The following is a 25,231-nucleotide window of genomic DNA, read 5'->3' on the forward strand; positions in this document are numbered from 1 at the left end:
GACTAATGTTTATCACAGTACGCCAAGAAACTAGGAACATCATTCACTATAGCTCCCGGAAGACTCTTTTTGGTGATCCAGTACGGAATCGACCCGTTGGGATTAGACGACGTACACATTGTCCATAGTAAACCCTTTTCATTTCTCTCAATCAACTCAATTGAACTATAGTGACCCACTACAAACCCGGGATCAATACCAAGGATACCCGGCTCTAAAGAAAGCGATAGCACCATTGAATAGGTGCCGGTATCCACAATGTGGACGAGGTTGTGGAAGGTCCTTTTTTTCAAGGGAAATGGGAGGTTATAAAAGGTTTTGATCAAGTATGTGGAGTCGTTGAAACCCTTAATGTTAAAGTCATAAAGATCGTGGATGTAATTCTTTTCGTGGAAGGTATGGTTATCTTGGAGGTCAATTGGAATGTTTCCGATCAAGAGTTTATGGAATTTGTCCTCATAAGAACTAGTTTGATGTGCATTTAACTGGGTCTGTCGTGCTACCCAAAAGTCTTGTTCGATTGTACTGGAGAACACATCGGTGATAACGTTGCTTTGGCTATATGTTTTGGTAAGTTTCCAATTGGGAACGGATCTAGCGACATCCAAAGCCTGTTTTGTGAGTTCCTTGAAGTTTAGCGAGTCCAAGTCAGTTATGGGAGTAGTATTCATATTGAGAATGATAAGGACGTGCGCAAAATCAAATGCTTGAATATTCTGAGAGTCAAACCTGAAACAAATGTGATACATCTCGATGGGCCTAAAGTCACTCACATGATTAAGATGCGGCCTGAGGGCCAGCCCAGCCAACGAATTGTTGTGTAAACGCTGATAATCTCCTTAAGGTAACCGAACTATATTGTTACCCTAGGCCAAATACCAATTTGAATACTGTCTAAGTTGCGCCAGACTGTAGCGATATTTCCACACAATAAGTTTCAGGAAACCGGCTAGAAAGGCGTACATCAAATGGTTGTATAGTGTAGTGGTTATCACAGTTGGTTTTGATCCAATTAACCCCAGTTCGAATCCGGGTACGACCTTTTTTTTCGCATCGCTTTGCAAGATTTACCTTCTATCAAAAATTGAAGCACCTTTCAAATAGTATTGGGTGCATGGGAAACTAAGGAGGGTTGGTTGACGGTATATCAGATTATTTCTGCACAACAAAGAAAAAATGATTTTAAGATTATGGATACCTATTTCAATGAGATTAGAGCTCGCTTGAGAAACTTAGTTATTCCATAGTTGAATACAGTCGAAGTTATATTGTCTTCACTTGCTCAGAACCAAGAATATAGAAGGCTGCTTAAGCCTACTTAAATAGGGTGTTTTCGATAGTCATTTTGTTAAATGGACTAAATATATGTGTTAGAAAGATCAAGATTTTGGGAGCTACATGTCGTCAAGAGGCCTAAAGTTCATAACTCAAGTTCAAATTTCTCTGAGAACATGATGTTTGGTCAATGGAATGCTTGAATCCTGATTAAAGTAGATAATGGTTGTAATCTGTAGCTTGGGTGATTGAGAAATTTTCAGATATATATCTGGATATCACTATCTTGGCCCTAATAAATAATGGTCCAATTTACAGTGCCAGGCCATTCCCCTTCTAATAACATACAATGTCAGGAGTTTTAACTATTGAAGACGCTATCTCATGCCCAATTATATAGTAAAATTATACACTATACCGCACCCGAAAATTGAGGTGCGGCAACTGTGCTAACCTATATTCTGGCAATGCACCAAAAAGGTGTTGCCTATCAGTTGGTTTTGATCAATTAACCCCAGTTCGATCCGGATCCGACATTTTTTTTTGTACCCATTTAGTCATAGAAGCTTTGTGTATTCTTTAGAGGACAAATAGGCTGGTGGCAGTTTTGAAGACGATTTGAAAATAGAACAAATCGGGGAATATCTGGTACGCGCACATTTCTGATGAGTTTTGTTTACGTCTCAAAACGTCTTTTTTGAATCGTCAACCGAAATCAAGACACACTTTTTTTCTAACTACACAAAAAAGACCCTGGTTTGTCAAGATGGAAGACAGTCCGAGCAGGAAGCCTACCTCTTCCAAGGTCATCGACACGTTACACAAAGAGATCGATGCTTTGAAAGAGGAATTAGAAAATCTCAAGGTATCCAACTCCACGTACAAAAAGAAGTGTGAGATTGTAACTCGCCGGAATGAGCTGTTTGTGGATCAACTAGCCAACGCCAAACATGAAAATGACATGATAAACGCCTTGTTGACGCGTAAGGAGAGACGGATCGTCGATTTGGAAGCTGAGTATAATAACGTCATGTCCTCCAACGAGAACTTCAAGATGACAACTAAAAACATGAAAATCAGATACGAGAGTTTACAAGAACTGAGTGCGTCGTCGACCGCCGAGTGTGAACGATTGAAGATCGCGTATGACGCTTTGGCTGCCAGTCAGTTGGAGTACAAAAAACATTATGAATCGGAGGTGATGAAGTTGAACCAGGAGCACAAGGCCTTTAAACAGGAATACGTCACCAAGTACGAGAATTTGTTGTCAAGTTTCGGGGATAACGACAAGGATATAGACGCTTTGTTGGACGGCTTGACCAATAAGAGGAAGACTCTTGATAACCTATATTTCAATAGGAACAAGCTAATCTTGGATTTATTGGCTAAACTTGCTTCAGTATCTAGAATCCACGGTCAGGACACAAAGGCGATCTTACAGGATAACTTGGATAACTTGATCTCGTTGAGGGAAAACTATCCGGATTTGGAGTTGAAAATCAATGAAATGAACCAGCAGCAGCAGCCCTCTGAGGCAGGAGTTTTGAAAGAAATAAATTTTGACCAACTAATATTGGACTCCACCGAAGCAGTTAATTCGTCATTTGATGAAGAAGCCACTCTCATTGAAGAGCCCAAACTCTGGAGGCAAAATACCAAGAAAAATAATGTAAATAACAAGAAAAAGAGATACTCCCGAATTGAAGATAACAAACTCGAAAGAACCAGAACTCCAACCCCTCCTTCCCATAATCATCACACAGATAAGAGCAAGCACAAGAGCAAGAGAAAATCCGTGTACGGGGGAAATAGTAATAACGCCAATAATGCCAATAATAGCACTAATAGCAACCTGGGATATAAAAAGGATATACAAGTGACTTCCTAATTAAGCCATATTCACGTCTACAATCTTTATTTCATTATAAGACTATCGTTTATTGAACATAAGTGCTCACAAAAGACTCTGTAGCTATTCTCTTTTGTCGATTTCAAACACCATGAGTCTCCCGTTGTTGTATCCCACCAACACCAATAGTTTATTCAGTTTCTTCCTTAAAACAATGTTCTTATATTTTGAATTCGAGTTTATCGAACTATTATAATGCTGGATTCTTAGAGCAGAGAACTTCTGACTCGACTCTATTAGCTGGTCATTCTGGTGGTGATTACTTGTAAGAGTATTGAGTCTTGGTAGTTTAATTTCATGCTTATCTACAAGCATGAAGTCATTTTTAGTGTCAAAAATCTTGATTACCCCGTTCCAAGTCCCCGTGACTATAAGGTTGTTTATGACTTGAATTGACTGGATTCCCTTATACTTGACGTTTATTTCTCTGACCTCGTCATTTAATATATCGGTGCTTTCGATATTGTGAACAGTGATTTTCTTACCAGTAGAACCCACAAGAAGCTGTGTGGAATCAAGCACCTCTATGGACAATATGGGATTGGGAACATGGAATTCGTTGTAGTATACCAACGAAATCTTGGGTTCTTTGTTGATAATAGATCTCAGTTGAGTGGTGTTGGTGCTGGTGAAATTGCTCTGAGAAGACGGGAACTCAAGTCTGAACCCTAGCAAATGACCCGACTCGTACCCGATAAAAAACCTCTCATGATTCACGAACTTAGCTATCATGATGATTCCAAATCCATCTCTTTTGGTTCCATTGATCTCTTCGATATACCCGGTATGGTGTTTGTAGTGTTTAAAACCACTGCAATTGTGGATGAGTCTGGAGATATTGAAGTCTATGGGGTCAACTTGGTAGATGTCGAAATTGTCGGAGTCGATGGTGGATGGGGTTATTAAAAGACCTTCGTGGTAGTCAATATTACAGAAATTGAGTGAGTTAACAGGAATTGAATCGAATTTTGGCAATGGGAACTTGGCTACAAGCGAACTTGTTTCGTCATTCAAGTAAGTCAATTCATTGAAGGTCAAATCAGGTAGGTTTGAGGTCAATTTGCCTATTTGGCTAGGCGATAGGTCCCAGATGCGGATTTCACTGTCTTTGGAATGAGTTAAAATGTGATGGTCATCGAGAATTCGAGTGGTGAGAACGGTTTTATCATGGCCCTTCCAGCAGTAGAGCGCTTTATGGGTGTGAAAGTCCCAGACGATGATCCAACCATGATCATCTGTGGAGACGATGAGGTTGTGGCGGGTTTCAATTGTGGTGATGGAGTTCAAATGTCCTCGTAGAGAACATAGTTGGTTCATTAACGTGCCAGTATTTTTCGATGCGAGCACTTTGAGTATTAGACTAATGTGCCATTAAGTCATGGAGGCCAAAAAAATTTTAAGAGAAGATCCTTGTGAGTCCAGTGGAATAATATGGATGTTGGAAAACATCATACCCAGCACTAATATGTGGTACTAACCTCTTCAACTCATTATGCATATGTTGCAAAAATCTCCTAAGACATACTACAAAATATATAGCGACACGTGTTCATGACTTGAGAATGTCCTGGTAACAGCGTAGACTTTGATCGACACTAACTCTATTAACTTTGAATTATGTTTTCCTATACGGCATTTTCTTTTCATTTTTATGTAGTTACAACTTGACTAAAATTGAGCCACTGAATTCGCAGTTCTAACCACTCGAGAAAAATGCTGGGAAATCGCAGATAAAGTGAGATGGGAGTCTGGTAGAAGCGTTGCTGTTCATCCCTGAAATCCCTACTCCAGGCATTTTCCTCTCCTGCAGCCAAGCAGCCAAGATCGACTCGCCGCACCGCCTGAAACTTTGTGGCCAATCCACACACAGCACAATAGAGACTTTCCAATTTCGGCAAAAGCCTTATATGTATCTCAGTCAAAAGTTAATACAAAAGTCAATACTTTATTCATAAAATAGCCACCACTTTATCATTACCACACTCAAAGGTCATTGGGTCATAATGCGCAAAAGGGGTAGGTGCACCTTTCCTGCCTCAGAGCTTCTGTACCACCACGGTGCCGGCCCTAAATTTCCGTCTAACTCCTCTCATTTTTTCATTTTACCGACTCTCAACCTGAAATCGACAGCCAAGCCTGTCAAAACTGACACAATTGCGACACCTGTCAAGTCTGCCAAAGCAACCACTGCCAAGCGACTACCATCAACTCTTACCAGGCCTACCCCAGGCCTCCCAGAATTGCGCGAAAATGCCTCTACACCTAATAAGGAAGTCTAGATGAGCTACTGCTTAAAGGCCAGTACCCGACAAAGCCCTTGTCCTTGACATTCTTTATAGCCGACAAGGGCTCGTTGACCGAACACCAGTCAGAGGGCTTAAAACGGGCAGTATGCACGTCGGTGTTCCGCCCTCAAAAAGTACCCCGAAAACAGCCAATCATCGTTGCCAGTATGGTGCCCCGTGCCGCAAAACCCAATTACGAACTACCTGTGGTTGGTGTGCCCTGCACTGATGGTATCTGATAAAAAATTTTCATGCCCCCTAGGATTGGATGGTTTTGTGTGTCAAATCCTATAAAGTCAGAGGATTCCCACTGCAAATATTTTTTTTCTCTTTACCCTTTATTTTCCTAATAATCCCTTATAGTATAATCACACTAATAGGCTAGTCCTAGTTGTTTGTATATTCAAATTAAATAATGGTAAACGTATTTAACGTTCAGATTTTCTTCATTGTTTTCCGTGAAGCCTTGGAAGCAATTGTGGTGGTATCCGTCTTGTTGGCGTTCTTGAAACAAGGTTTGGGTGGAGTCCACGATGACCCTGTCGTCTACAAGAAGCTAAGGCTTCAAGTATGGCTAGGGTCGATTATAGGGGTAGTAATCTGTTTAATTATCGGTGCTGGATTTATTGGTGCTTTCTACTCGTTACATAAGGATATCTGGACGAGCTCGGAAGATTTATGGGAAGGTGTTTTCTGTATCATTGCCACCGTGATCATCTCGTTGATGGGAATTGCCATGTTGAGAATCAACAAGATGAAGGAAAAGTGGAGAGTAAAGATTGCCCAAGCTCTCTTGGCAAAGCCTAAGAAGGGTTCTTGGTTTAGACTTGGTTACTACTCCAGGAAATACGTTATGTTCATCTTACCTTTTGTCACCTGTTTGAGAGAAGGTTTGGAAGCTGTCGTTTTCGTGGGTGGGGTTAGTTTAAACAGTCCTGCCACCGCTTTCCCAATTCCAGTCATTGCCGGTTTGATTGCCGGTATCGCCGTGGGTTTTGCTTTGTACTACTTTGGTTCCACCTTTTCGTTGCAAATCTTTTTGATTTTCTCCACCTGTATCTTGTACTTGATTTCCGCTGGATTGTTTTCCAGAGGTATTTGGTATTTTGAGACCTACGTCTTCAACAAGAAGACTGGTGGTGATGCTTCCGAAAATGGTGCGGGTCCTGGTACTTACGACATCACCAAGTCGGTCTGGCACGTCAACTGTTGCAACCCTGAAAAAGATCACGGTTGGGATGTCTTCAATGCCTTGTTGGGATGGCAAAACTCTGCTACCTATGGTTCTGTCATTTCTTACAACATCTATTGGTTACTGCTTATTGTCGTCATCTCATTGATGTTGTTCCAAGAAAAGACCGGCCACTTGCCATTCACCAAGAATTTGACTTTGAGACAATTGAACCCAATGTACCACATTAAGGGTAAGAAGAAACTTGAATTAACCAAGGAAGAACAAGATGAATTATTCGAGAGAGTCAGGAACGAAAAGTTGACAGTAGGTGCCGATTCTGATTCCGTTCAAGAAAAGGTTGAAAAGACTGAAGCAACTGCTGTGACCACTGCTTCTAATTAAGGTATGAACGTTCACACATGTACAAACACACCACAACATACAACACACACACACACACACACAAATTCTATATTTATAAGGGATTATAGGGAGGTATAGAGTCGAGCTGGGATATTGTTTTTTGTTTAATAATATAATGGGCACCAATAGATTCTCTTTTATTCTATCTACTTAAACAGTCGAACTGACTGGCACTGTCTTTTAAGGCCCGAATCAAGATTCGGTCGAATTCCTTGTCACTCATTAACTTGGTTGTCTCTCTTTCTAGGACTGTTTTCAAGATGATTTCAGCGATATTGAAACTGTACTCGTTTAACTTTATAGTCTTGGAAGGTTCAAACACTTCAATGAAGAAGTTGATGTCCAATCGGAAATTCACCATGAGCTTATCGAAATGTTTCAAGGTAGTTTCCAAAGCTCGGAAACTATCAAGGAATGTTTTCAAGAAGAAGTTTTGCAACTCATTAATGATGTTGATGAAGATCTCCTTATTAGTTATGGGTTTGATGTTGTGAACTAGCTTGACAAAATGAATTAAAACCTCATAAATGAAGTTATCAACGTGGATCTCCACCTTGTTTTCTTTTCTTCCATTATTGTTCTTCAAAGTGGTGAAGAATTTACTTAGATTTTCATCTAAATGAAGCTTCTCCTTCGAAAGAATATCATCAAGAATAGTCAATCCAGCTTTGTCGATGTCACTAAATAACTTTAAGCTCTGTTTCGATAATTCCTTGTCGAACTTTTTGTCATAGTTCTTAATCAATTCGGGGTACACTACTCTGGTTATTCTATCAAAGTTGTTCATGGTCAAAACTTTGAAGACCTCATCTATCTTGGAGTTGGTGTTCAAGTTTTGCAGCTCAAGATTGTACTTCTTCATAACGGAATCAACCAAAATACTTAGACATCTCATGAATTGAATTTCAACACTAACGAGCATTTTTTTGTTTGGATACGTTGTTACTATCTTGACGTAATCCTCCTCTTCGGTGTTCAAGTTACTGATGAACATGAGACTTTTAATCTTTCTCAACATGAAAATACTGTAGAATTCAATGATGTTAACCAATTTGGTGATGCTGCTATTACCTTCATCTACTTCCTTGTTTTCTTGAATAAAGCTATCAAACTTGAAGATTTTTTCATCTACTTCCCAGTTCTCTAAATCATAGAACTGAGAGCAGTCGTTCACCCATACTGCACAAACAGCTTCCAATATCCTTTGATTGATGGAGTGGGAGATGTTCCGCAAGTTCTTGATGATCTTGTTGGTATCATTACTTTTACCCAAATTTCCCACCAATGTTATATTCTTTCCAAAACTAGTCAAAATTAAGTTGACTTTATCGCTGATCTTGCTGATGTAAAATACACTTGAAAGTGAGTTAGTGTAATATGGCAAAATGTTCGAATAGTACTTTGGTGAGCTCTGTAATTGATTGGAAGTATCTTCTTGGCTGTTGAAAATATTGAAGAGCTTATTGGAGATATCAATGATAGAATTGACAAACTCCTGTCTGATTTCTTGTTTCGAGTCAACGTCCCTATTATTATTCACATAATAGTTATAGTTATTGACAAATTTGCTGATGTTCTTCAAGTAAACATCAGATAAATAATTGACAAAGTTCAAAAATATCAACCAAGTTTCATTGATCAACGACAAATCCAAATTATCACTGCTGTCAAATATCTCAAGAATAATCAGTTCTTTTTCTTCAAATGTCAATGACTTCATCATCGAGGAGGCTCTATAATACTCTTCTAAATTCTTATACTTTCCAGCAATGTATTTGACATAGGAACCATTCACTCTATGATCAGAGAGACTTTGAATGTAATCCAATAATTTCTTCTGCATGCTTGAGAATCTGTCCTCGAATTTAACTATTTGATAGTTTAAATCCTTATTTGATTTTTTCAATTGTGCCTTCAAAAAGGTGTTGATTGGAGACTCCAAATGCTTTAAATCTCCGTTAAGCTGGTCAATTTTATCAACCAACGACAAAAATTTGGTGTTGTTAGATCGGTTGAACCTTGAGTTTGTTATTTCATGATCAAACGATAACAATTCATTGTAAGTGGATCTTCTGTACTCTTCTATGATCCTGTCCACTTCGCTGAATATCTTTATTAGTAAAGTGTTGACACTCTGGTGATCCTGTAGTATACCTTGTTTTACATCATCATCAGCTGCAGCAGAAGCCGTTCTCCTATTAATATAGTCAAGTTTGTTGTTTTCTTCTTCAATGAGCTTTTGTTTTAGTTTCGTATACCTCTGTAAGTCTTCGACGATATCATCATGATTGGAAGCCTTCACATTCTTAATCAAAGTTGAGGGCAAGTTAAACAAAAACTCGTTCTTACCTACAAAGTCAATCAACTTCGAAATCTTTACTTCCTTCGCCTTATTCTCCTTAATGGGTCTGATCATTGTAGATGTCAATAATGTCAAATTCTTGATTGCCTCTTCCAATTCATTGATCAAGAAATTATTATCCATTCCTTGATTCTTCAGTCTGTCTCTATCTCTGCTGGGATTATATATTCTGATCTTTTCCATCTCCTGCTGGGCCCTGGTTTTCAGCTGCTTGAATTGGATCAAATTTCTGTCAATGGCATTCTTGCACTCGATGAAATTGGTGTAGTTTTCATCGATTGTTTGTTTCAATTCATCTTGTTGTCCAAGTATGCTTTGTTGCAAGTAGTTCAAGTACCTTGTTAAATCATCAATTGAAGTGTTCTTGTGTACGGTTGACAAAAACTTTTCGCTATTGAACTGTCTGGAAGATATCAAGTATTCGTTCATTGATGGATCATTCTTGGATGAAATGACTTGCTTGGCAATCAAATCTTTGATCACGTTTGTGTTTGGGCCCCTCAAAGGGTCCTCGACGTCTTCGTCAATGTATCGACGCTGGTTGTCCGATTCATTGTCATATTTGACAAGCTTGTTTAATATATCAAACTGGTCCTCAATATCTAATGATTTGATGTTGTCCACGTCTACTGGTTCTGTTGACTCTATATTTATATCTTCTACTTTTGTAGGATTCAACGTCTTTATTCCATAGAACGATAACAAGTTATGTTCACCATCGTCATAGTTAATCATTATGAATAAGTTTGAGTAAGTTTATTATTTTTTTTGGATCCAACTGTTGGACCGCGCATACTGTAAACTAACTATCTCCACAAATACTCTTTATCATTATCTGGTTCCGAGGTCTGTTCATGAACCTGGTCTATGGTGTCTGTATTGGACCCCTGTTTATTGACACCAGGTCTCTCTCTTATACAATGGCACCCTTGGATAAGCTGGGTTAACAATTCAGGGAAGGTTAGAGATTTGTGGTCTTTGACTACCGACTTCAACTTCTCAAATCCGTATTCAAAGTCACTGGGAAGCCATTTGTTTGGCTGCTTGAGCTCCTCGTTACACATACGAGCTAATAAGCTCCAATCCACTTCCTTGAAGGTGGAAAAGTTCAACATTTTGATTTTTTGAAACAACCATAATTTGGTATCGACGTCCATTTCACCTATACGGGACATAGAGTCTTTCTTGACAAGTTTGTTCCATTTGTAACGACACTGGATCCGTGACCGCGTACCTTCCATGGCTTCCGATACCAAGGTCCAGTTGATGGCGTTGATTTTCAGTTTCGTCAACATCTCCGTAACCACCTGTTTCAACTTGGCTTCCTCCTCAGAGGACCATTTGCTCAGAACTCGGTTTTCCCCACACTTGATATAGTTTCTCCACCTGTCTCTGCAATCCTCAGGCATTCTCCCCATCGCCGCCCCGATCTCCTTCCAATTTCCCTGCTTTACTGCAGCCAATTTACTTAACTGCTCGTCGTCTTGAGAAGTCCATTTCCCTCTAACATCGAAAATATGGTACTGCCGTCTGACATGCTTGTACACCGAAGCCCTCGATCTGTACGGAAGCACCCGTGTGAGACATTCCCAGAAGTTGTCCTTTTTCCGAGCCGTTGTCCAAATCCGGTTGCAAATATCCTTTCTGTCCATCTTGAACAAATAGCCATATCCTTCGATGAAATGTTCCACAGCTTTCTGTTCTTCCGGTGCAAACGGCCGAGGGCCCTTTGTCTGGGGCTGATCCTTGAACCAGTTCATGGCGATTTTCTGTGACTCGTCCGACAAGTTCTCTACTGACTGGATGTGAGTGTAACTTCCTGTGGTGGCATAATTCTGATGGGATTCAAGGTTCTTGAAGTCAAAGTTGCGAAACTGCCTGATGGTGCTGTTGGGAACCTCGGCATTCTGGTCCTTGGCAAGCTGTACCAAATGGTTAATATTGGAGATGGAATCTCCACCGTTGTGATTATTCTGTAGAGCTGCAATCACTTGGTGCGCCTGATGAGCAGGAAGGTTGGTTAGCGTATTGTAGGTGGAGCCCAACTGCTTGGCCAATTCCCGAGTCTCCAAGATAGCAGCCCGAACCAACTGATCGTGCTCCGAGTTCGAGTCAAGCCCGCTTAACTCGGGATCAATTTCGTTACTGGGGTGAGATAGGGTTCTGCGCTTCTTCTTTTTGGGACTCTTGGTAGGTTGGTTATGATTGTTGTGGTTATCATAAAAGTCAGGGTTATCGTTCATACCTTCTTCCAAGAACCCGGACCACGTCTGGAAGTCTCCGATACTGGAGATAATCTCATCGGGGTTGAGTCTCTTTTTAGACTTTTTATCATCATCCAAATTACCTCCAACGTATCTCATGACGGCAGCTTCAACGGCGTCGTTGATCTGCTGATTGGTAGCCTTCGAGTCAATATCGTCGTCTTGGGGCCCAGAAGGCTCCAATTCGGACGTTTGGGAGTGGTCGAAATGCCCTTCCGACAGAGGTTCTTCATGTTGATGTTTGGATTCAGGGTCAGTTTTATTCGGATTGGTGCTGGGTCTTCTCTTGGAAGCCCCTTTGGCCTTAGACCCGAGCTGTAGTAATGCTTGAGCACCTCCAATTTCCTGTTGGTTATTCATGGTTTGATTGGGGTTTTGTTTTTGCAATCTAAAGTGTTACCCGCTATTTTCACAAACAAAGGTAGGGTAAGTTTGTTGAGCAAGCGATGTGCTGCGGTGGTGGGGGCACGCAAAACCTCTAACTGGTTACACAAGGAAACACCAGCCGGAATCAAATGAAGAGGGGTGACTGGGAGACAACAAATGACGATTGATGACTGGGAGTCCACAGATGGGAAGGTGGAACACGTTTTTAGTGTTTTTAATTTTTTTGCATCTTTCGGCAGCTGCAAATGCTGAAAAATACTATGCTAAAAACCCTATAAAGTTTACTCCAAAGCCATTATGTTTTGGTAATCATGTTGTTGAAATCATTGTTAAGTGTTGTTGCAGTTTGTCTCCAAACCGTCTGCTCAGCTGACACTCATGTTGACAGCCAACCCCACAGCGAGCTGTTCTACTTGGTGGCATTGAAACTTCCTTCCAACGCTCCGACCTCCGCCGCATCCGATTTCTCAGTCCAAACCAGTGGCTTTCAGTACGTGGTGTATGATTCCGATTGGGATTTAGTGGTTAATCTGAGTGTGGACTCAACCAAATATAACGTTACTGGAGTAATTAACGGAGATTTAAGTTTGTCAGTGGCCAAGTACCCTGGAGCCTTTTTGGCGGTGCAGACCCATCTTGAAGTGACCAACAATTGGTCAGACTCAGCGGGGCACTTTTCTATTCATTTCGGGAATTTGTTGTTTGACAACAGTAACAATTGGGTCATCTGCCAGGATGCCACAAGAAATAAGAATGTGTTGGTGCCTAAGCAGGAGTTGGACCCCAGCTCTTGTGACTGCACCACCGATGTGGTGGTGAGAGCCTATAGTTATACGGCTGATGGAGGTCTTCCCGACTTTCCACTCCATAAGTGATATGTATTTAAAAAACGCTTTCTTATTCTCCCGCAGACGTTCCCTCCGATCATGCACCCTAATTCGGCTGGGGGTAATCAAAAGTTCCGAACCTGCCCCACCTGACGAAATCGTTATGCACCTCTGAAACCACTAAACGGTCAACATCTTTGTCACACTACCAGGTGTACGGGGCTTTGGAGTACTGTATGAGCAGTTACGTAATGACACAGAAAACGGTTCCGCCTCAGTCACCAGTTAGAGTTAGCAAGCAGAGACGGCCGGATAAACTATATGCAGATGGCTATTGTGCGGCCAAGTTATGGGAACCGAGCATTTTGGCCCTGTTAACCTCCCTAGGATTTTTGTGAGGCCATTCGTATCAACATGGCGTATGGAGTGGCCGAAGTAAACCGCACAATAGGGGGATCTCCCCTCCATTAAAGTTTACTGTTCTTATGCACTCTTTTTTTCACAGCAATTATACTTGTGCGTGAAACGCTTGCACCCTGAAACACTTTATTTATATATATGGCAGCAAACTACACCCGGAATATCCCCGAGCATTTATAAACGCCTCAGAGCCTCCCCCATCGGCTTTTGCATAAATTTTCACCAAGTACAAAATGTCTTCTAACCAGACGTTGAGCGGGACGTCAGAAACCGGTAGAGATAAGGCTACATGGGACCACTCCGAATTCAACAACAACGAAAGCTCGCTGGGGAATCTGCCACGTCCACAATATCAGTCTCAAGGCACTGGGATTTCCCGGCCAAATATAGTCAGAAGAAAGACCAAACGGGTAATAGGGGTGGTGCAGCCTGACGGAAGAAGAGAATTACAAGAGGAAGAATGCCACGATAAGCTTGGTTTCAGCTATCCGTGGGCCAAAAAATGGTACATTTTGACGGTTGTATTCTTGGTGCAGTTGTCGATGAACTTCAACTCCAGTGTGTATAGTTCTTCGGTCCACCAGATTACTGCAAAATATGCTGTGAGCGAGGCCGCAGCCAGATGCGGACAAATGATATTCTTGGTGTCCTATGCGTTTGGGTGTGAGCTATGGGCTCCTTGGTCCGAGGAGTATGGTAGATGGCCCATCATGCAATTGTCGTTGTTTTTCGTGAACATTTGGCAGATACCAGCAGCATTGTCTCCAAATCTTGGGGGTTTATTGGTTGCAAGATTTTTGGGTGGTTTGTCGTCTGCCGGAGGGTCTGTGACATTGGGGATGTGTGCTGATATGTGGGAATCCAGTGACCAAGGGTTTGCGGTGGCATACGTGGTGTTATCTTCGGTTGGGGGTTCTTCGCTCGGGCCCATTTTTGGCGGTATCATTGCCGATAAGTTGGACTTACAGTGGAACTTCTGGATCCAGATGATCTTTGGAGTGGTAGTTCAGGTTCTTCACTTATTGACGGTTCCCGAAACCAGGTCCAGTATTTTGATAGATAAAGAAGCAGCTAGAAGAAGAAAAGAAGGTGAAGATGACAACATCTACGGCCCTGGAACCTTCAGAAAGGGTCTTTCGTTCAACGAAGTGTTCACTATCTGGAAGAGACCTTTTGAGATGTTTTTGACTGAACCAATTGTGTTGTTTTTGTCATTGTTGTCAGGTTTCTCGGATGCCTTGATCTTCATCTGTATGGAATCGGTGCCCTTGGTGTTTGTCCAATGGGGATTTTCAAGCATTGCCCAAGGGTTGATTTTCTGTGCCATCATCATCGGATATTTCATTGCGTACTTTTTGCATCTTCCTGATATCGCCAGGCAGTTGAAGATCTTGAAGACAGACGGTGAGGCTGCCAGATTGGCGGAAAGACGACTTTTATTACTTTTGTTTTTGGCTCCGTTGGAACCTATTGGATTGTTTGGGTTTGCGTGGACTTCGTTCGGTCCAAGCCATTCACCTTGGATTGCACCCGTGATTTTTTTGACACTAATTGCCATTGCAAACTTCTCCATTTACATGTCCACCATCGACTATATGGTAGCAGCCTATGGGCCCTATTCGGCCTCTGCCACTGGTGGTAACGGGTTTTCAAGAGACCTTTTGGCAGGAATTGCAGCCATGTACGCGGGACCCATGTATAAGAAAATGAGTCCTAGCCACCCATACCAATGGGCCAGTACATTTTTAGGGTTGGTGGCCATAGTGGTGGCCATCCCCATTTATGTTTTTTACTGGAAAGGTCCCGAAATTAGACGGAGATCCAAGTTTGCCCAGACCTTGGCTGCTGATAAGCAGTTGAGAAGGGAAAAGTCGTTACGGAACTTCAGCGAAGACGAAGAAGAGATCGAGTTTGATGACTTGAGTCCAACCCCTGAGTCTTCTCAACCTGCTCACTTGGCATAGAATTGTAAATAGATGTTAAATAGATATGAATGGATTTAGTTGACGGTAAGCTTTCTGATAATGTCTTGGTGCTGGGGATACTGGCTTACCAACTCGTCATACTTAAACAACTCAAACTCTTCAAACACGAACCCTGGGGCAACCATACACCCAACCAACGCAAACCCGGTGTCGACGCTGGAACCAAAGATAACACCCTTTGGCACTGCAAACTGAAGAACTTCCCCATTCTCTACGTCTTTGCCCAACCTCACCGCTTTGTACTCTCCGTCCGGATAAATGCAATGAATTGTCAATGACTGACCTTCGTGGAAGTACCAGAGTTCATCAGATGCAATTCGGTGAAAATTCGATGGATTAGTGTCTTCTAAGATAAAATAGATGCTGGTACACAAAGCCACATCATTACCTTTGTTGGACTTGACGATATCGGATGATCGATAACTCTCCATATAATACCCCCCTTCCGGGTGTTTTTGCATGTTTAAGGCCTTGGCCCACTCTGCTGCTGTTTTCACTGTCATGAAGATAATAATTGATGTGCAGAAGCGGCTGGGTGCGTGGAAGACAAAGGTGGATATGTGGTACACACGACCATATTTGATTTGGACCAGGAAAGTCCTCCATGTACTGGTATTAGTGGTATACATTGTGCCTGCTCCATGCAGCGGTCAGACCAATCACGAGGTACTATTTCACCACCCTCATTAACGTGTGGTGAAGACATCGCACCGCGCACACTATATTATTGTATTGACATTTTGATCAACACACTTGCCTGACCCATTCATGAGCAGAGAAAGTATCAGAAGCATTCCTACCAGTATTCCCAGCACGGTCTCTGCCCCTCCACGGACCCCCAACCGCCCGGATTCCCAGACTCTATTCCACTGGTCCAAAGATGAAATCGTTAATCGGGTGTTAGAGCTTGAACACGAGCTTCAGGAGTTTCAAGACTCGAGCAAAGATTTAGAAAAGGCGTTGGAAGACGAATTACAGAACCTAGAAGAGGAGAATGCCCGGGTGTCCAAGGACGATGCCATCAAGACTGAAACGATCAAAGAGTTGAACTTGAAGATCAAGTCTTTGAAGACCGAAATTAATGAACTCAATGACAAGCACAATGATGAGAAAAGGGCATTTGAAACAGAAATAATGGCCATGAAGCAGCAACTTGTAGAAGTGGAGATCACAAATGATAATATGGAGTCCAAAGATCGACTCATTAGTAACAAGTTAGAAAGCTTGAACCTGTTCAACATGGAATTGTTGGAGAAGATTGCATTACTAGAAAACGACTTGTACCTAGAGAAAAAAATCAACACCGAGAAGAATTTGCATATAATAAACTATGAAAACACCATCAGTGACTTGAAGGGCAAAATCCTATTTTTGGAGAAGAAACAGTCTTCAAGTACGTCCAGTAAGCGATTATCCACAATCCCCAACACTCACCGCACAATGCATTCCAGCACCAACAAAGACGATGATCATGATATAACAGAGGTGGACGTGCTGTATTTGAGCATGAAAGATGTCTTGAACGCCGGACCTCCCGTATCTCCCTATGTCAATAATATTGGTATGAAAAAGTCAGACTCTTTGAAAAAATTACATGATCTACTGATGCGATCCGAAGGCCTATCCCATAAGTTCAAAAACCTACGGAGGGATTCTTTGTATTTGAAGTCACCTCCGACAAAGTCACCTTCGACTACCCAATTATCAAACCATCTTCACATTACTAAGTCTACGCATGACATACTTAAAATGAACCAGACTTCAAATGACCCGGTACAGTTTGAAAAGTCCAAGACTTCAAAGAACCTCACCCAAATGCTCTATAAAGAGTCTGGAGCGTTAGAAACAATTGCTGCATCTCCTATTTCAAGCAAACCGAGTGCTAACCAAGGAAACGGGCAGGTCAAGGAACCTCTGAGGAAGAAGAAGTCCAAGCGAAGTAATATCCTTGGGGGCTGGTTCCACTAATGGCATCAATAATAGCAAATATACGAAACAAAAAGAAAGCGACCCCGGTGAGGATCGAACTCACGATCTCAAGATTAACAGTCTTACGCCTTAGCCAGCTTGGCCACGGAGTCAATTTTCGAGAAAAATATTCTCACCGGTTCCGGATTTTCAAGTTCGATGTTTGGGCAATCAAGTTCCTTATTGAAGCATAGATATGTTGATATATGTACTACAGATGAGTTGCCTATCAATAGGACTTTTTTTCATCCTTGCAAGTCCTTATATATTTTCAAAAAAACATTAATATCCCAATCAGAAAACGGCCGGCCACTGTGTGGCTCTGTCCACACTCGCGCCTTTTATCTCCTGCAGCCATATCTATTGCTTTCTTTACTCACTACTCCTTTTCTTTCTCATTATGGCTATTGAAAAGGAATTGCCTATCCACGTGGGAAATGTACGCCCCAAGCGTTCTCTCAGTCGTGGTTGGAAATTGTTTAACTTGTTAATGGTTCTTAATATAATCTATTCTTTATCTATGTACCACCCCTTTGCATTTCAAGCATCTGAGGACGAAATTGACTTCAGATCCACCTTCTTGAGTGCCTTGGAAGTCAACTTGGCATCCAATTGGTCTAAAATCTATACTGCGGAACCCCACTTGGCTGGTACCAACTATGGGTTGGTTAACTTTACTAAGGAGAAATTTGAAGAGTACGGCTTCAAGGCTTCTGTGGACGATTACGAGATCTTGGTCAGCTACCCTAACGAGCACGCATTGAACTTGTTGGAAGAGGGAGATGTGATTTACACTGCTCCATTGCAAGAAGATGTTCTTGAAGATGATGAGACCACCGGTGGTGATGACTTGATCCCAACTTTCTTGGGATATGCTGCCAATGGGAACGTTACCGCTGAGTACGTTTACGTGAACTACGGAACCAAGGATGATTTTGAATTGTTAAAGGGCTTGGGTGTTGATGTGGCTGGTAAAATTGTGGTTGCTAGATACGGTTCGATCTTCAGAGGATTGAAGGTCAAATTTGCCCAAGATAATGGTGCCATCGGGGTTTTGCTTTATAGTGATCCCGGTGACGATGGTGGAATCACAGAGGCCAACGGCTATAAGCAGTATCCAAAAGGACCTGCCAGACAAGAAAGCTCGGTTCAAAGAGGAAGTGTGCAGTTCTTGGGAGGTATTGGTGCTGCTCCAGGTGATCCAACCACCCCTGGTTATGCTTCCAAGCCGGGCTGTGAACGTCAAGATCCCCACGATTCCATTGGGAAGATTCCAGTTTTGCCCATTAGTTATAGAGAAGTCAAGCCCATTTTGAAGAAGTTGAACGGACATGGGGTGAAGATGACCCAAGAAAACTGGGTGGGTGAATTGGAAGGATTTGAATACTACACGGGTCCAAACAAAAAGACCGAATTAAACTTGTACAGTGATCAATTCTATAACATTTCTACGTTGACCAACGTCTACGGTGAGATTGAAGGTGAAATCAAGGACGAAGTGATTGTCATTGGTAACCACCGTGATGCCTGGATTAAAGGTGGTGCTGGTGATCCTAACTCTGGATCTTCCAGCTTACTCGAAATTGCTAGAGGTTTGGGAGAATTGCAAAAGCAAGGATACAAATTCAAGCGTAGTATAGTTCTCATGAGTTTCGATGGTGAAGAATACGGCTTGTTAGGCTCCACTGAATATGGTGAATATGCTGCCAAACAATTATCCAAGAAAGTTGTGGCCTATTTGAATGTGGACGTTTCCGTGTCTGGCCCTGTACTTGGCTTACAGGGATGCCCATCATTGTACAGTGTGTTGAAAAAGGCTGCTAGCATTTTGCCATACCCAGAAGAAGGTGTTGGATCATTATTGGATCACTACATCTCTCATAACGGTGACAAGATTGGTGTCTTGGGATCTGGTTCTGACTACACTGTGTTCTTGGAACATTTGGGTATTCCATCTGTTGACATGGGATTCGGACCCGTTAAGGGTTCTGCTATTTACCATTATCATTCCAACTACGATTCCTACCACTGGATGGAAACTTACGGTGACAAAGGATTCGTTTATCACAACTTGATGGCCAAATACTTGGGGTTGGTAGCTTTGGAATTGAGTGACAGAGAAGTGTTGAACTTAAAAGTCGCCGATTATGCTGACTACTTGATTGGGTACTTTGAGGTGGTGAAGAAAAAAATTCCAAAGACTTGGTTGAAGGAAAGAATCGAAGACCCTGACACTTTGAAGAATCTCTTGACTTATTCCGAGGATGAGACCAGTTTTATGAAATCTACTGCCCATGGCTATTATAAAGCCAAGTCACCTCTTCCATTCCCAGAATTCCTTAAGCATGGTATGTGTCCCAAACACCAAGGAAGTATTATGCACCTCTTGGAGGACCATGAAGATGTTACCTTAGGAGATCTTCTTGATTCCACCATCACTGACTTGGAAAAGGTTAAGGAAACCACTGAAGCCTTCGATGCTAAATCTGAAGACCTCCAACTCCAATTTGACGACCGCTACTCCTTACCTTTCTGGAGCAGATTCAAGTTAAGGTTCTTAATCATCAAACAGAACAAGTTATTGCAATACTTTGAAAGAAACTTCTTGACCCACAAGGGGTTGCATCAAAGAGAATGGTTCAAACACATTATTTATGCTAGTGGTAGATTCACAGGTTATGCTGGACAAGTGTATCCAGCCTTGCAAGAAGCTATTGAAGATAATGACTTTGACAGATTGGTCGATGGCTTGGGGGTTGTTTCCAAGACTTTAAGAAGAATCTACGGCGAGTTGTCTTGAACATTATTATTTAGTTGAATATGACATTGATCTTTTCTGAACTCAGCTGGTAAATGCATGGATAACTAAATTTTTGGTATGCCCAAAAATCATGAAGAGTTGGTTTATTCCTATAGTCCGATATACTAGTAGACAAATTGTGGTTTTTTCATGATTTTTGAAGGTCATCTCGTGTTACTATTACTTTATTCAAATTTCGTAAATTTCACAATCTGGTGACAACTCGGATAAAAAAACTTTCAGATAAAACAAGCATCACTTTAATTTATATTTTCTCCTAGTTTTCGATAACATGGTTAACACATAAGCCAATGCAGCAACTGCCATTGCCAACCCCAAGACCGAGAAAATATGAAACATCCATATATCTATCCAATCTACCCTGGTCAATTGTGTCTTTCCTATATTTTCAATAGACCTCTTCAATTTCCTGTTTATATTAGCCAAAGCATTTTTCTCCTTTTCATTTGTTGGGTTGAGCACAGAAGTAGGTAGCATCATTGGCGGATTGTACTCCAACCATAGTGGTTGTTTCTTGGAGCCATCAAATGAATACAATTGGAGTTTGTACTTACCATAATAATAGTCGTATTCAATATCAAAATGGTCAATTTTCTCTTCCTGATTATACCTCATGTATATAGACTCTTTTGACTTGCTAGGATCACTAAATAACTTACGGCCATCCGAAGGATAAGGTTTCAAACTCATGGAGCCATCTTTGTGGATGGTATATTTCCCATGCTGCCAAATAATGGCTGCAGTTGGAGCCTTTGGCTCAATTGGATTCGAGGTGACCGAGTAGATTGCCTGTTCCCAATAGCCATCTTTGTCAAATGAGTAGCATACTCCTGGTAGACTTGGTTCATAGATTAGCTCATCAACAGGATCATAGATTCTAGGGCCAGTAATGACAGTTTTGGACTTGCTCATCCATGTACCGTCGATGCCAATGCAGCACACTTTGACTGCCAAAACAAAAAACACCAATAAAGAAGACATGTTAAAGGGGCAAAAGCTAAAAACTACTAGTGATAGATTTCAAGTTTGGCAGAGTAAGCCGTAAATAGCAGACTTATGCAAGGTGATGCTTCATTAAAGTACAAGTACAAACGAGGAAATAATAATTTGGGTATCTAAAAACCTTATAAACCTATGAAAAATCCCATACACCCACCGGTAGATGTCATTAAAAGTTACAATCTAATGAATACTTCAAGTCTGAGTTAGAGTCGAAAACACCCCAGTGTTTTTCAACATCATCAGTACCAGAAGTGTCAGGCTTCCAAGCCTCGTCAAAAGCCTCGAAAACACCCACATTGACACCCCAAGCTCTGAGAGCACAGACGGATTGTTGAAAGTAAGTCTTGGCGTTAGAAACACCTGGTTGGGCATTTTCGTAGTTGGTACCTTCAGTTGGCCATCCGGTTTCACCAACGAAAAACTCAATGTCAGTATCTCCCTTTGTGGTTTGAATTACCTGTAAGGCTTGCATGATATCATCGAAGAAGGAGTATGATGAGTTTTTCAAGGTTTGTCCCTGCCAGTAGGAGAAGGCGTTGGCGTAGGTGAAGTCGGCAGCCTTGATAGCTGGTTGAGAGGCCCCATCGACCAAAACATTCCAGGAGTCAACAAACCCGACTGGAACGTCACCATATGAGTCTCCGTTCTTGTCCTTGATATCCTTCAACAAGTCCTTGATCTCATTGATTTTGTCGGCCAAGTCAGATGCAGACAAGTCGTCTCTGTATAAGGCTTCAGAACCAACGGTGAAAACCTTGATGGTATCTTTGGAAATATTTGGCAAGTAGTTTTGTAAAGCGGTCTTTTCAGAACTGAAGTGGTCATCATCGGTTGGCCAGATACCGGCAATCATTTGGAATCCGGCGTCGTCAGCAGCTGGTCCCAAGTTTTGTAAAGTGTTACAATCAGAAACAGCATAAGTTTTGACGATTTTGGCGTATGAAGACAAGGTCTTCAAGTCAGCTGCAAATTCTTCAGAGCTCTTACAGTTTCCTGAGTTGTCTTGGACACCGAAGTTGAAGGCAAGCTATAAAATAACATGTTAGTACTGGAAGGTGCGTTTGTGTCAAGATTCAACGCAATCGTGGCCAGACCCTGATATGAGGGCTAGAGTGATGGGAATTTGACCAGGTTGAATCTAACCATCAGAAGTGTTAACATACATCACCCATAGCATTGACAGAGGCCACAGTGGCGGCTAAAGCAGTCAAGAATTGGTATTTCATGATGAACGAATGTGTGTGTGAAGTGTGCTTTATTCGAAAATTTTTTTTTGTAAACATGCTCGACTAGAAATATGCCAAATATAGAAAGTCTAGATTTGGATCCGGAATGCTCGATTTGACTGCAAACCTCTATTGTGTTTATTGATTATGAACTGTTGACCAGTACACTGGACTTAGAGATTGTACAACTTTGTTAATGCGATCAATACGGCATCCTCCACCTTGATGGTTGGAGGAATGCATAGTTTTTGGTCGAAAAGATCTGTGAAACTCGGTACACTGAGAGACTTGTCTTGTTTGAAACTAAACTCAAGATCCTTCGGATTGCCAAACACCAACAAGACCCGGTTATTTTCCAGGCTATTGAGCTGAATATTATTGGTGGTATCGGCAGGTTCGGAAGAGAAGTAGTTTGCACAGTTGACGTATATCGATGAAGTGTAGCCGGTGGGAAAGGCACTTTTCGTGAAGATTTCATTGAAGTTCCTGGCGATTCGGGTGTGGTACCCAAAGGAAGATTTGTACCCAATCACCCCGTAGGCGTGTAAAGGAGATACGATTGTTTTGTTTTTTAAATCCACTGTAACTCTAACATTGACAGGGACTTCTTGGGTCAATTCAAATGGCTGGGCATGGCCAATATTGACGTATTTGGTTACTTTCAACTTGTTCCTTTGTTTCTTGTTCCCAGGCGATTTCTTGGGTATACTTAACCCTTCCTTGAAGTCATTGTGGGTGCCATTATTGCCCATAAATGGAAGAGTCGACAACTTGGGAAGGGTTTGGGCGTACTTGAACTTCTTTGTGTACTTGTTGTCTTTGAGCATAGCTTTCACCAAGTACGGTGGCGTTATGAAGAATTGGAGCAAGCTTTCAAAGAGCTCATGGTTGTTGTGATTTTCTTGGACATTTTGTGGTTGATTAGGTACAATTTGTTGTTGTACTGGAGGTTCCAAGATTTCGTTGAACTTGATTTTCTTATCGATTTTGACGGCTTTGTTGGCTTTTGATTCGAGGATTTCATACTGGGCATCGATGGTTGGCACGTCTAGTATTATTATTTCGGGTACGTTGTATATAGTTGCAGCTTTAGCCACTTGATAGGCAATGTTGGTAATCTGCTCTAAATTTGATGCGTTGGCATACGAGATGAGTGATGATGGCAAACATATAGAGAACTGCACTTCGGGAGAAGACTTGTGGGGTTTTTTGGTCGGTTTATTGACGATTTCAGCTTTTCTTTTAGCCATTGTGGAGTGGAAAAAAATTACATCTCATCGGGCTCGCGAACAAATGCGTACAGTATATTTTATTTATTAACGATTGTATGAACAAGATAAATCAGTTTTCGTCTTCAGCTTCAGTTTTTGCAACCACTTCCTCAGCATCCACTTCTTCAGCGTCCACTTCTTCAGCGTCCTCTTCCTTGGCTTCGGCTTCCTCAGCTTCTTTTTGAAGCTTGGCCACCTTAGCCTTGGCCTTTTCAATGTTGGCCTTGGTCTGTTCATCTTGCTTGGCTTCCAAAGCAGTCAAGGTTTCCTTCAAGGTGGCGACAGTGTCAGCAACATTCTCTTGCTTGGTTGGCAATGGAATCGACAAGTCGGCCAAAGAAACAATGATATCTGGAGCAACAGTGAAAGCCTTTGCCTTGGAAGACTTACCCTTCTTGTTCTTCTTGGAGTTGGTACCTTCAAAGAAAGACTCTTTTTCTTTTTTCAACACCGTGACATCACTTGGCATCTCCACGGTTCTAACTGAGTTGGTGTTGGTGACGAACGATTCCTCCTCAAAGGTTTTTGGTTTTGGAATCACGTATTCGGGATCAAAGTACTTCAACAAGCTGTGAATGGCGTTGATTTCGGTTTCGAACGCGGGCTTCGAGGCTTCCAGCAACTCCTTGTCGGCCACTTCCTTGGCCTTGGCCTTCTTTTCCTCCTGCTGTCTGGACTTGTATTCTTCGTCTCTTCTCTTTCTTTCCTCGGTCATCAAGGTCTTGAACCTTGTGAATTCGTTGTCAAATTCGGATCTCAACTTCTTGATGGCATCATACTTGGAGTCCTTTTCCTTTCTCAAGGCGTTCCTCTTGGACACCAAGTCGCCCTTCTTGTCGTAGATGGATTTGTTGGCAGATCTAATTTCGTCCAACTCCTTTTGAATTGCCTCGTATTTGGCTTGCACCTCCTTGTTTTGGATGGCGTTCAACTTCTTCTTCAAGTCGGCGATTTTGGACTTGTCAGCGTCAATGGACTGCTGCTGCTTTTCGACAGAGCCAAAGTCCTTTTTCAACTTTCTCAAAGCAGACATCTCCTTAACGGTTTTTCTCTCGTCCGCCAACTTCAATTCACCCCCATCGACCAAACTGTCCAAGTAGGCGATTCTGGCGTCGATATCCTTGACACTCTTGAAACTGTTTTTGCTGGTCTGTTGCTGAATCTCAGTGACCTTTCTCTTCAACTGGGTGTCAATTGCCTTGATTTGATCCATGAATTGTTGTCTTTCACCCTTGATGGAGGCCTGCTGGGCAGTCAACTCCTTCAATTGCTGCTGCAATTCCTGCCTTTTGGAGTTGGTGGCGGAATCAACGGAGATCTTGTCGATTTGGGAAGTCAAAGTATTGATGGACAAGTCAACCTTTTCGATTTCCTTTCTCAACTTGGTGACTTCGGACTTCATGGCCGAGTCATCGGGACGCTTGATAAACCGTCTGGAGACGGCGGCAGCCGTTTGGGGGTTTTCGGAGAAAGAGGCCATTTTGTTACGTGGTGGGATTTAGAGGTAACCTGTCCAGTTGGTAATTTTCAGAGTGTGGATCTCACGCTCGACGATATGTAAAAATTTTTCTGCCACGACCGTGGAACTTGGCAGAACGGAAGAGAGTGGGAGGGTGTTAAGGTATATGGTGG

General features: G+C 41.9%; 15 protein-coding genes and 2 non-coding genes across 17 annotated transcripts; 7 read left to right on the plus strand and 10 right to left on the minus strand. All coding sequences in view use genetic code 12, as the record gives it.

The window, feature by feature from the left end:
- Window positions 1-2: 2 nt before the first annotated feature.
- Window positions 3-671, minus strand: PSN45_001201 (uncharacterized protein; the record flags this gene model as incomplete). The annotated part of the gene is made up of 1 exon (XM_006688552.2): window positions 3-671. One exon carries the CDS (start codon window positions 669-671, stop codon window positions 3-5), a length of 669 nt encoding a protein of 222 aa, XP_006688615.1.
- A 299-nt stretch (window positions 672-970) lies between these two features.
- PSN45_001202 lies at window positions 971-1,042 on the plus strand. Its single transcript has one exon. It is a non-coding gene; the product is annotated as a tRNA-Gln (tRNA).
- A 999-nt stretch (window positions 1,043-2,041) lies between these two features.
- SHE3 (mother-specific HO expression) lies at window positions 2,042-3,163 on the plus strand (the record flags this gene model as incomplete). Its single annotated transcript, XM_006688554.2, has 1 exon — window positions 2,042-3,163. The coding sequence occupies one exon, from the start codon at window positions 2,042-2,044 to the stop codon at window positions 3,161-3,163; it is 1,122 nt and encodes a 373-aa protein (XP_006688617.1).
- Window positions 3,164-3,247: 84 nt separating this feature from the next.
- On the minus strand, window positions 3,248-4,501 carry asa1 (Astra associated protein 1 Asa1; the record flags this gene model as incomplete). The annotated part of the gene is made up of 1 exon (XM_066157604.1): window positions 3,248-4,501. One exon carries the CDS (start codon window positions 4,499-4,501, stop codon window positions 3,248-3,250), a length of 1,254 nt encoding a protein of 417 aa, XP_066013701.1.
- A 1,383-nt stretch (window positions 4,502-5,884) lies between these two features.
- On the plus strand, window positions 5,885-7,045 carry FTR1 (high-affinity iron permease; the record flags this gene model as incomplete). Its single annotated transcript, XM_006688556.1, has 1 exon — window positions 5,885-7,045. The coding sequence occupies one exon, from the start codon at window positions 5,885-5,887 to the stop codon at window positions 7,043-7,045; it is 1,161 nt and encodes a 386-aa protein (XP_006688619.1).
- A 163-nt stretch (window positions 7,046-7,208) lies between these two features.
- SEC5 (Exocyst complex component S5) lies at window positions 7,209-10,163 on the minus strand (the record flags this gene model as incomplete). The annotated part of the gene is made up of 1 exon (XM_066157605.1): window positions 7,209-10,163. One exon carries the CDS (start codon window positions 10,161-10,163, stop codon window positions 7,209-7,211), a length of 2,955 nt encoding a protein of 984 aa, XP_066013702.1.
- A 71-nt stretch (window positions 10,164-10,234) lies between these two features.
- REB1 (RNA polymerase I enhancer binding protein) lies at window positions 10,235-12,052 on the minus strand (the record flags this gene model as incomplete). Its single annotated transcript, XM_006688558.2, has 1 exon — window positions 10,235-12,052. The coding sequence occupies one exon, from the start codon at window positions 12,050-12,052 to the stop codon at window positions 10,235-10,237; it is 1,818 nt and encodes a 605-aa protein (XP_006688621.1).
- A 338-nt stretch (window positions 12,053-12,390) lies between these two features.
- PSN45_001208 (uncharacterized protein) lies at window positions 12,391-12,954 on the plus strand (the record flags this gene model as incomplete). The annotated part of the gene is made up of 1 exon (XM_006689035.1): window positions 12,391-12,954. The coding sequence occupies one exon, from the start codon at window positions 12,391-12,393 to the stop codon at window positions 12,952-12,954; it is 564 nt and encodes a 187-aa protein (XP_006689098.1).
- A 605-nt stretch (window positions 12,955-13,559) lies between these two features.
- On the plus strand, window positions 13,560-15,290 carry PSN45_001209 (uncharacterized protein; the record flags this gene model as incomplete). The annotated part of the gene is made up of 1 exon (XM_006688559.2): window positions 13,560-15,290. One exon carries the CDS (start codon window positions 13,560-13,562, stop codon window positions 15,288-15,290), a length of 1,731 nt encoding a protein of 576 aa, XP_006688622.1.
- Window positions 15,291-15,325: 35 nt separating this feature from the next.
- PSN45_001210 (uncharacterized protein) lies at window positions 15,326-15,814 on the minus strand (the record flags this gene model as incomplete). Its single annotated transcript, XM_066157606.1, has 1 exon — window positions 15,326-15,814. The coding sequence occupies one exon, from the start codon at window positions 15,812-15,814 to the stop codon at window positions 15,326-15,328; it is 489 nt and encodes a 162-aa protein (XP_066013703.1).
- A 265-nt stretch (window positions 15,815-16,079) lies between these two features.
- NDE1_1 (NADH:ubiquinone oxidoreductase) lies at window positions 16,080-17,279 on the plus strand (the record flags this gene model as incomplete). Its single annotated transcript, XM_006688561.2, has 1 exon — window positions 16,080-17,279. The coding sequence occupies one exon, from the start codon at window positions 16,080-16,082 to the stop codon at window positions 17,277-17,279; it is 1,200 nt and encodes a 399-aa protein (XP_006688624.1).
- Window positions 17,280-17,318: 39 nt separating this feature from the next.
- PSN45_001212 lies at window positions 17,319-17,392 on the minus strand. Its single transcript has one exon. It is a non-coding gene; the product is annotated as a tRNA-Asn (tRNA).
- Window positions 17,393-17,799: 407 nt separating this feature from the next.
- VPS70_2 (Vacuolar protein sorting-associated protein 70) lies at window positions 17,800-20,079 on the plus strand (the record flags this gene model as incomplete). The annotated part of the gene is made up of 1 exon (XM_006689036.1): window positions 17,800-20,079. The coding sequence occupies one exon, from the start codon at window positions 17,800-17,802 to the stop codon at window positions 20,077-20,079; it is 2,280 nt and encodes a 759-aa protein (XP_006689099.1).
- Window positions 20,080-20,334: 255 nt separating this feature from the next.
- On the minus strand, window positions 20,335-21,081 carry rot1 (the record flags this gene model as incomplete). The annotated part of the gene is made up of 1 exon (XM_006688562.1): window positions 20,335-21,081. One exon carries the CDS (start codon window positions 21,079-21,081, stop codon window positions 20,335-20,337), a length of 747 nt encoding a protein of 248 aa, XP_006688625.1.
- Window positions 21,082-21,268: 187 nt separating this feature from the next.
- Window positions 21,269-22,328, minus strand: BGL2 (glycoside hydrolase 3 protein; the record flags this gene model as incomplete). Its single annotated transcript, XM_006688564.1, has 2 exons — window positions 21,269-22,129; window positions 22,266-22,328. 2 exons carry the CDS (start codon window positions 22,326-22,328, stop codon window positions 21,269-21,271), a joined length of 924 nt encoding a protein of 307 aa, XP_006688627.1.
- Window positions 22,329-22,501: 173 nt separating this feature from the next.
- PSN45_001216 (uncharacterized protein) lies at window positions 22,502-23,578 on the minus strand (the record flags this gene model as incomplete). The annotated part of the gene is made up of 1 exon (XM_006689039.1): window positions 22,502-23,578. One exon carries the CDS (start codon window positions 23,576-23,578, stop codon window positions 22,502-22,504), a length of 1,077 nt encoding a protein of 358 aa, XP_006689102.1.
- A 91-nt stretch (window positions 23,579-23,669) lies between these two features.
- On the minus strand, window positions 23,670-25,079 carry BFR1 (multicopy suppressor of BFA (Brefeldin A); the record flags this gene model as incomplete). Its single annotated transcript, XM_066157607.1, has 1 exon — window positions 23,670-25,079. The coding sequence occupies one exon, from the start codon at window positions 25,077-25,079 to the stop codon at window positions 23,670-23,672; it is 1,410 nt and encodes a 469-aa protein (XP_066013704.1).
- Window positions 25,080-25,231: the final 152 nt, after the last annotated feature.

The sequence above is a fragment of the Yamadazyma tenuis genome, chromosome 1 (genome assembly GCF_029203305.1).
Source record: "Yamadazyma tenuis chromosome 1, complete sequence".
Lineage (NCBI taxonomy): Eukaryota > Fungi > Ascomycota > Pichiomycetes > Serinales > Debaryomycetaceae > Yamadazyma > Yamadazyma tenuis.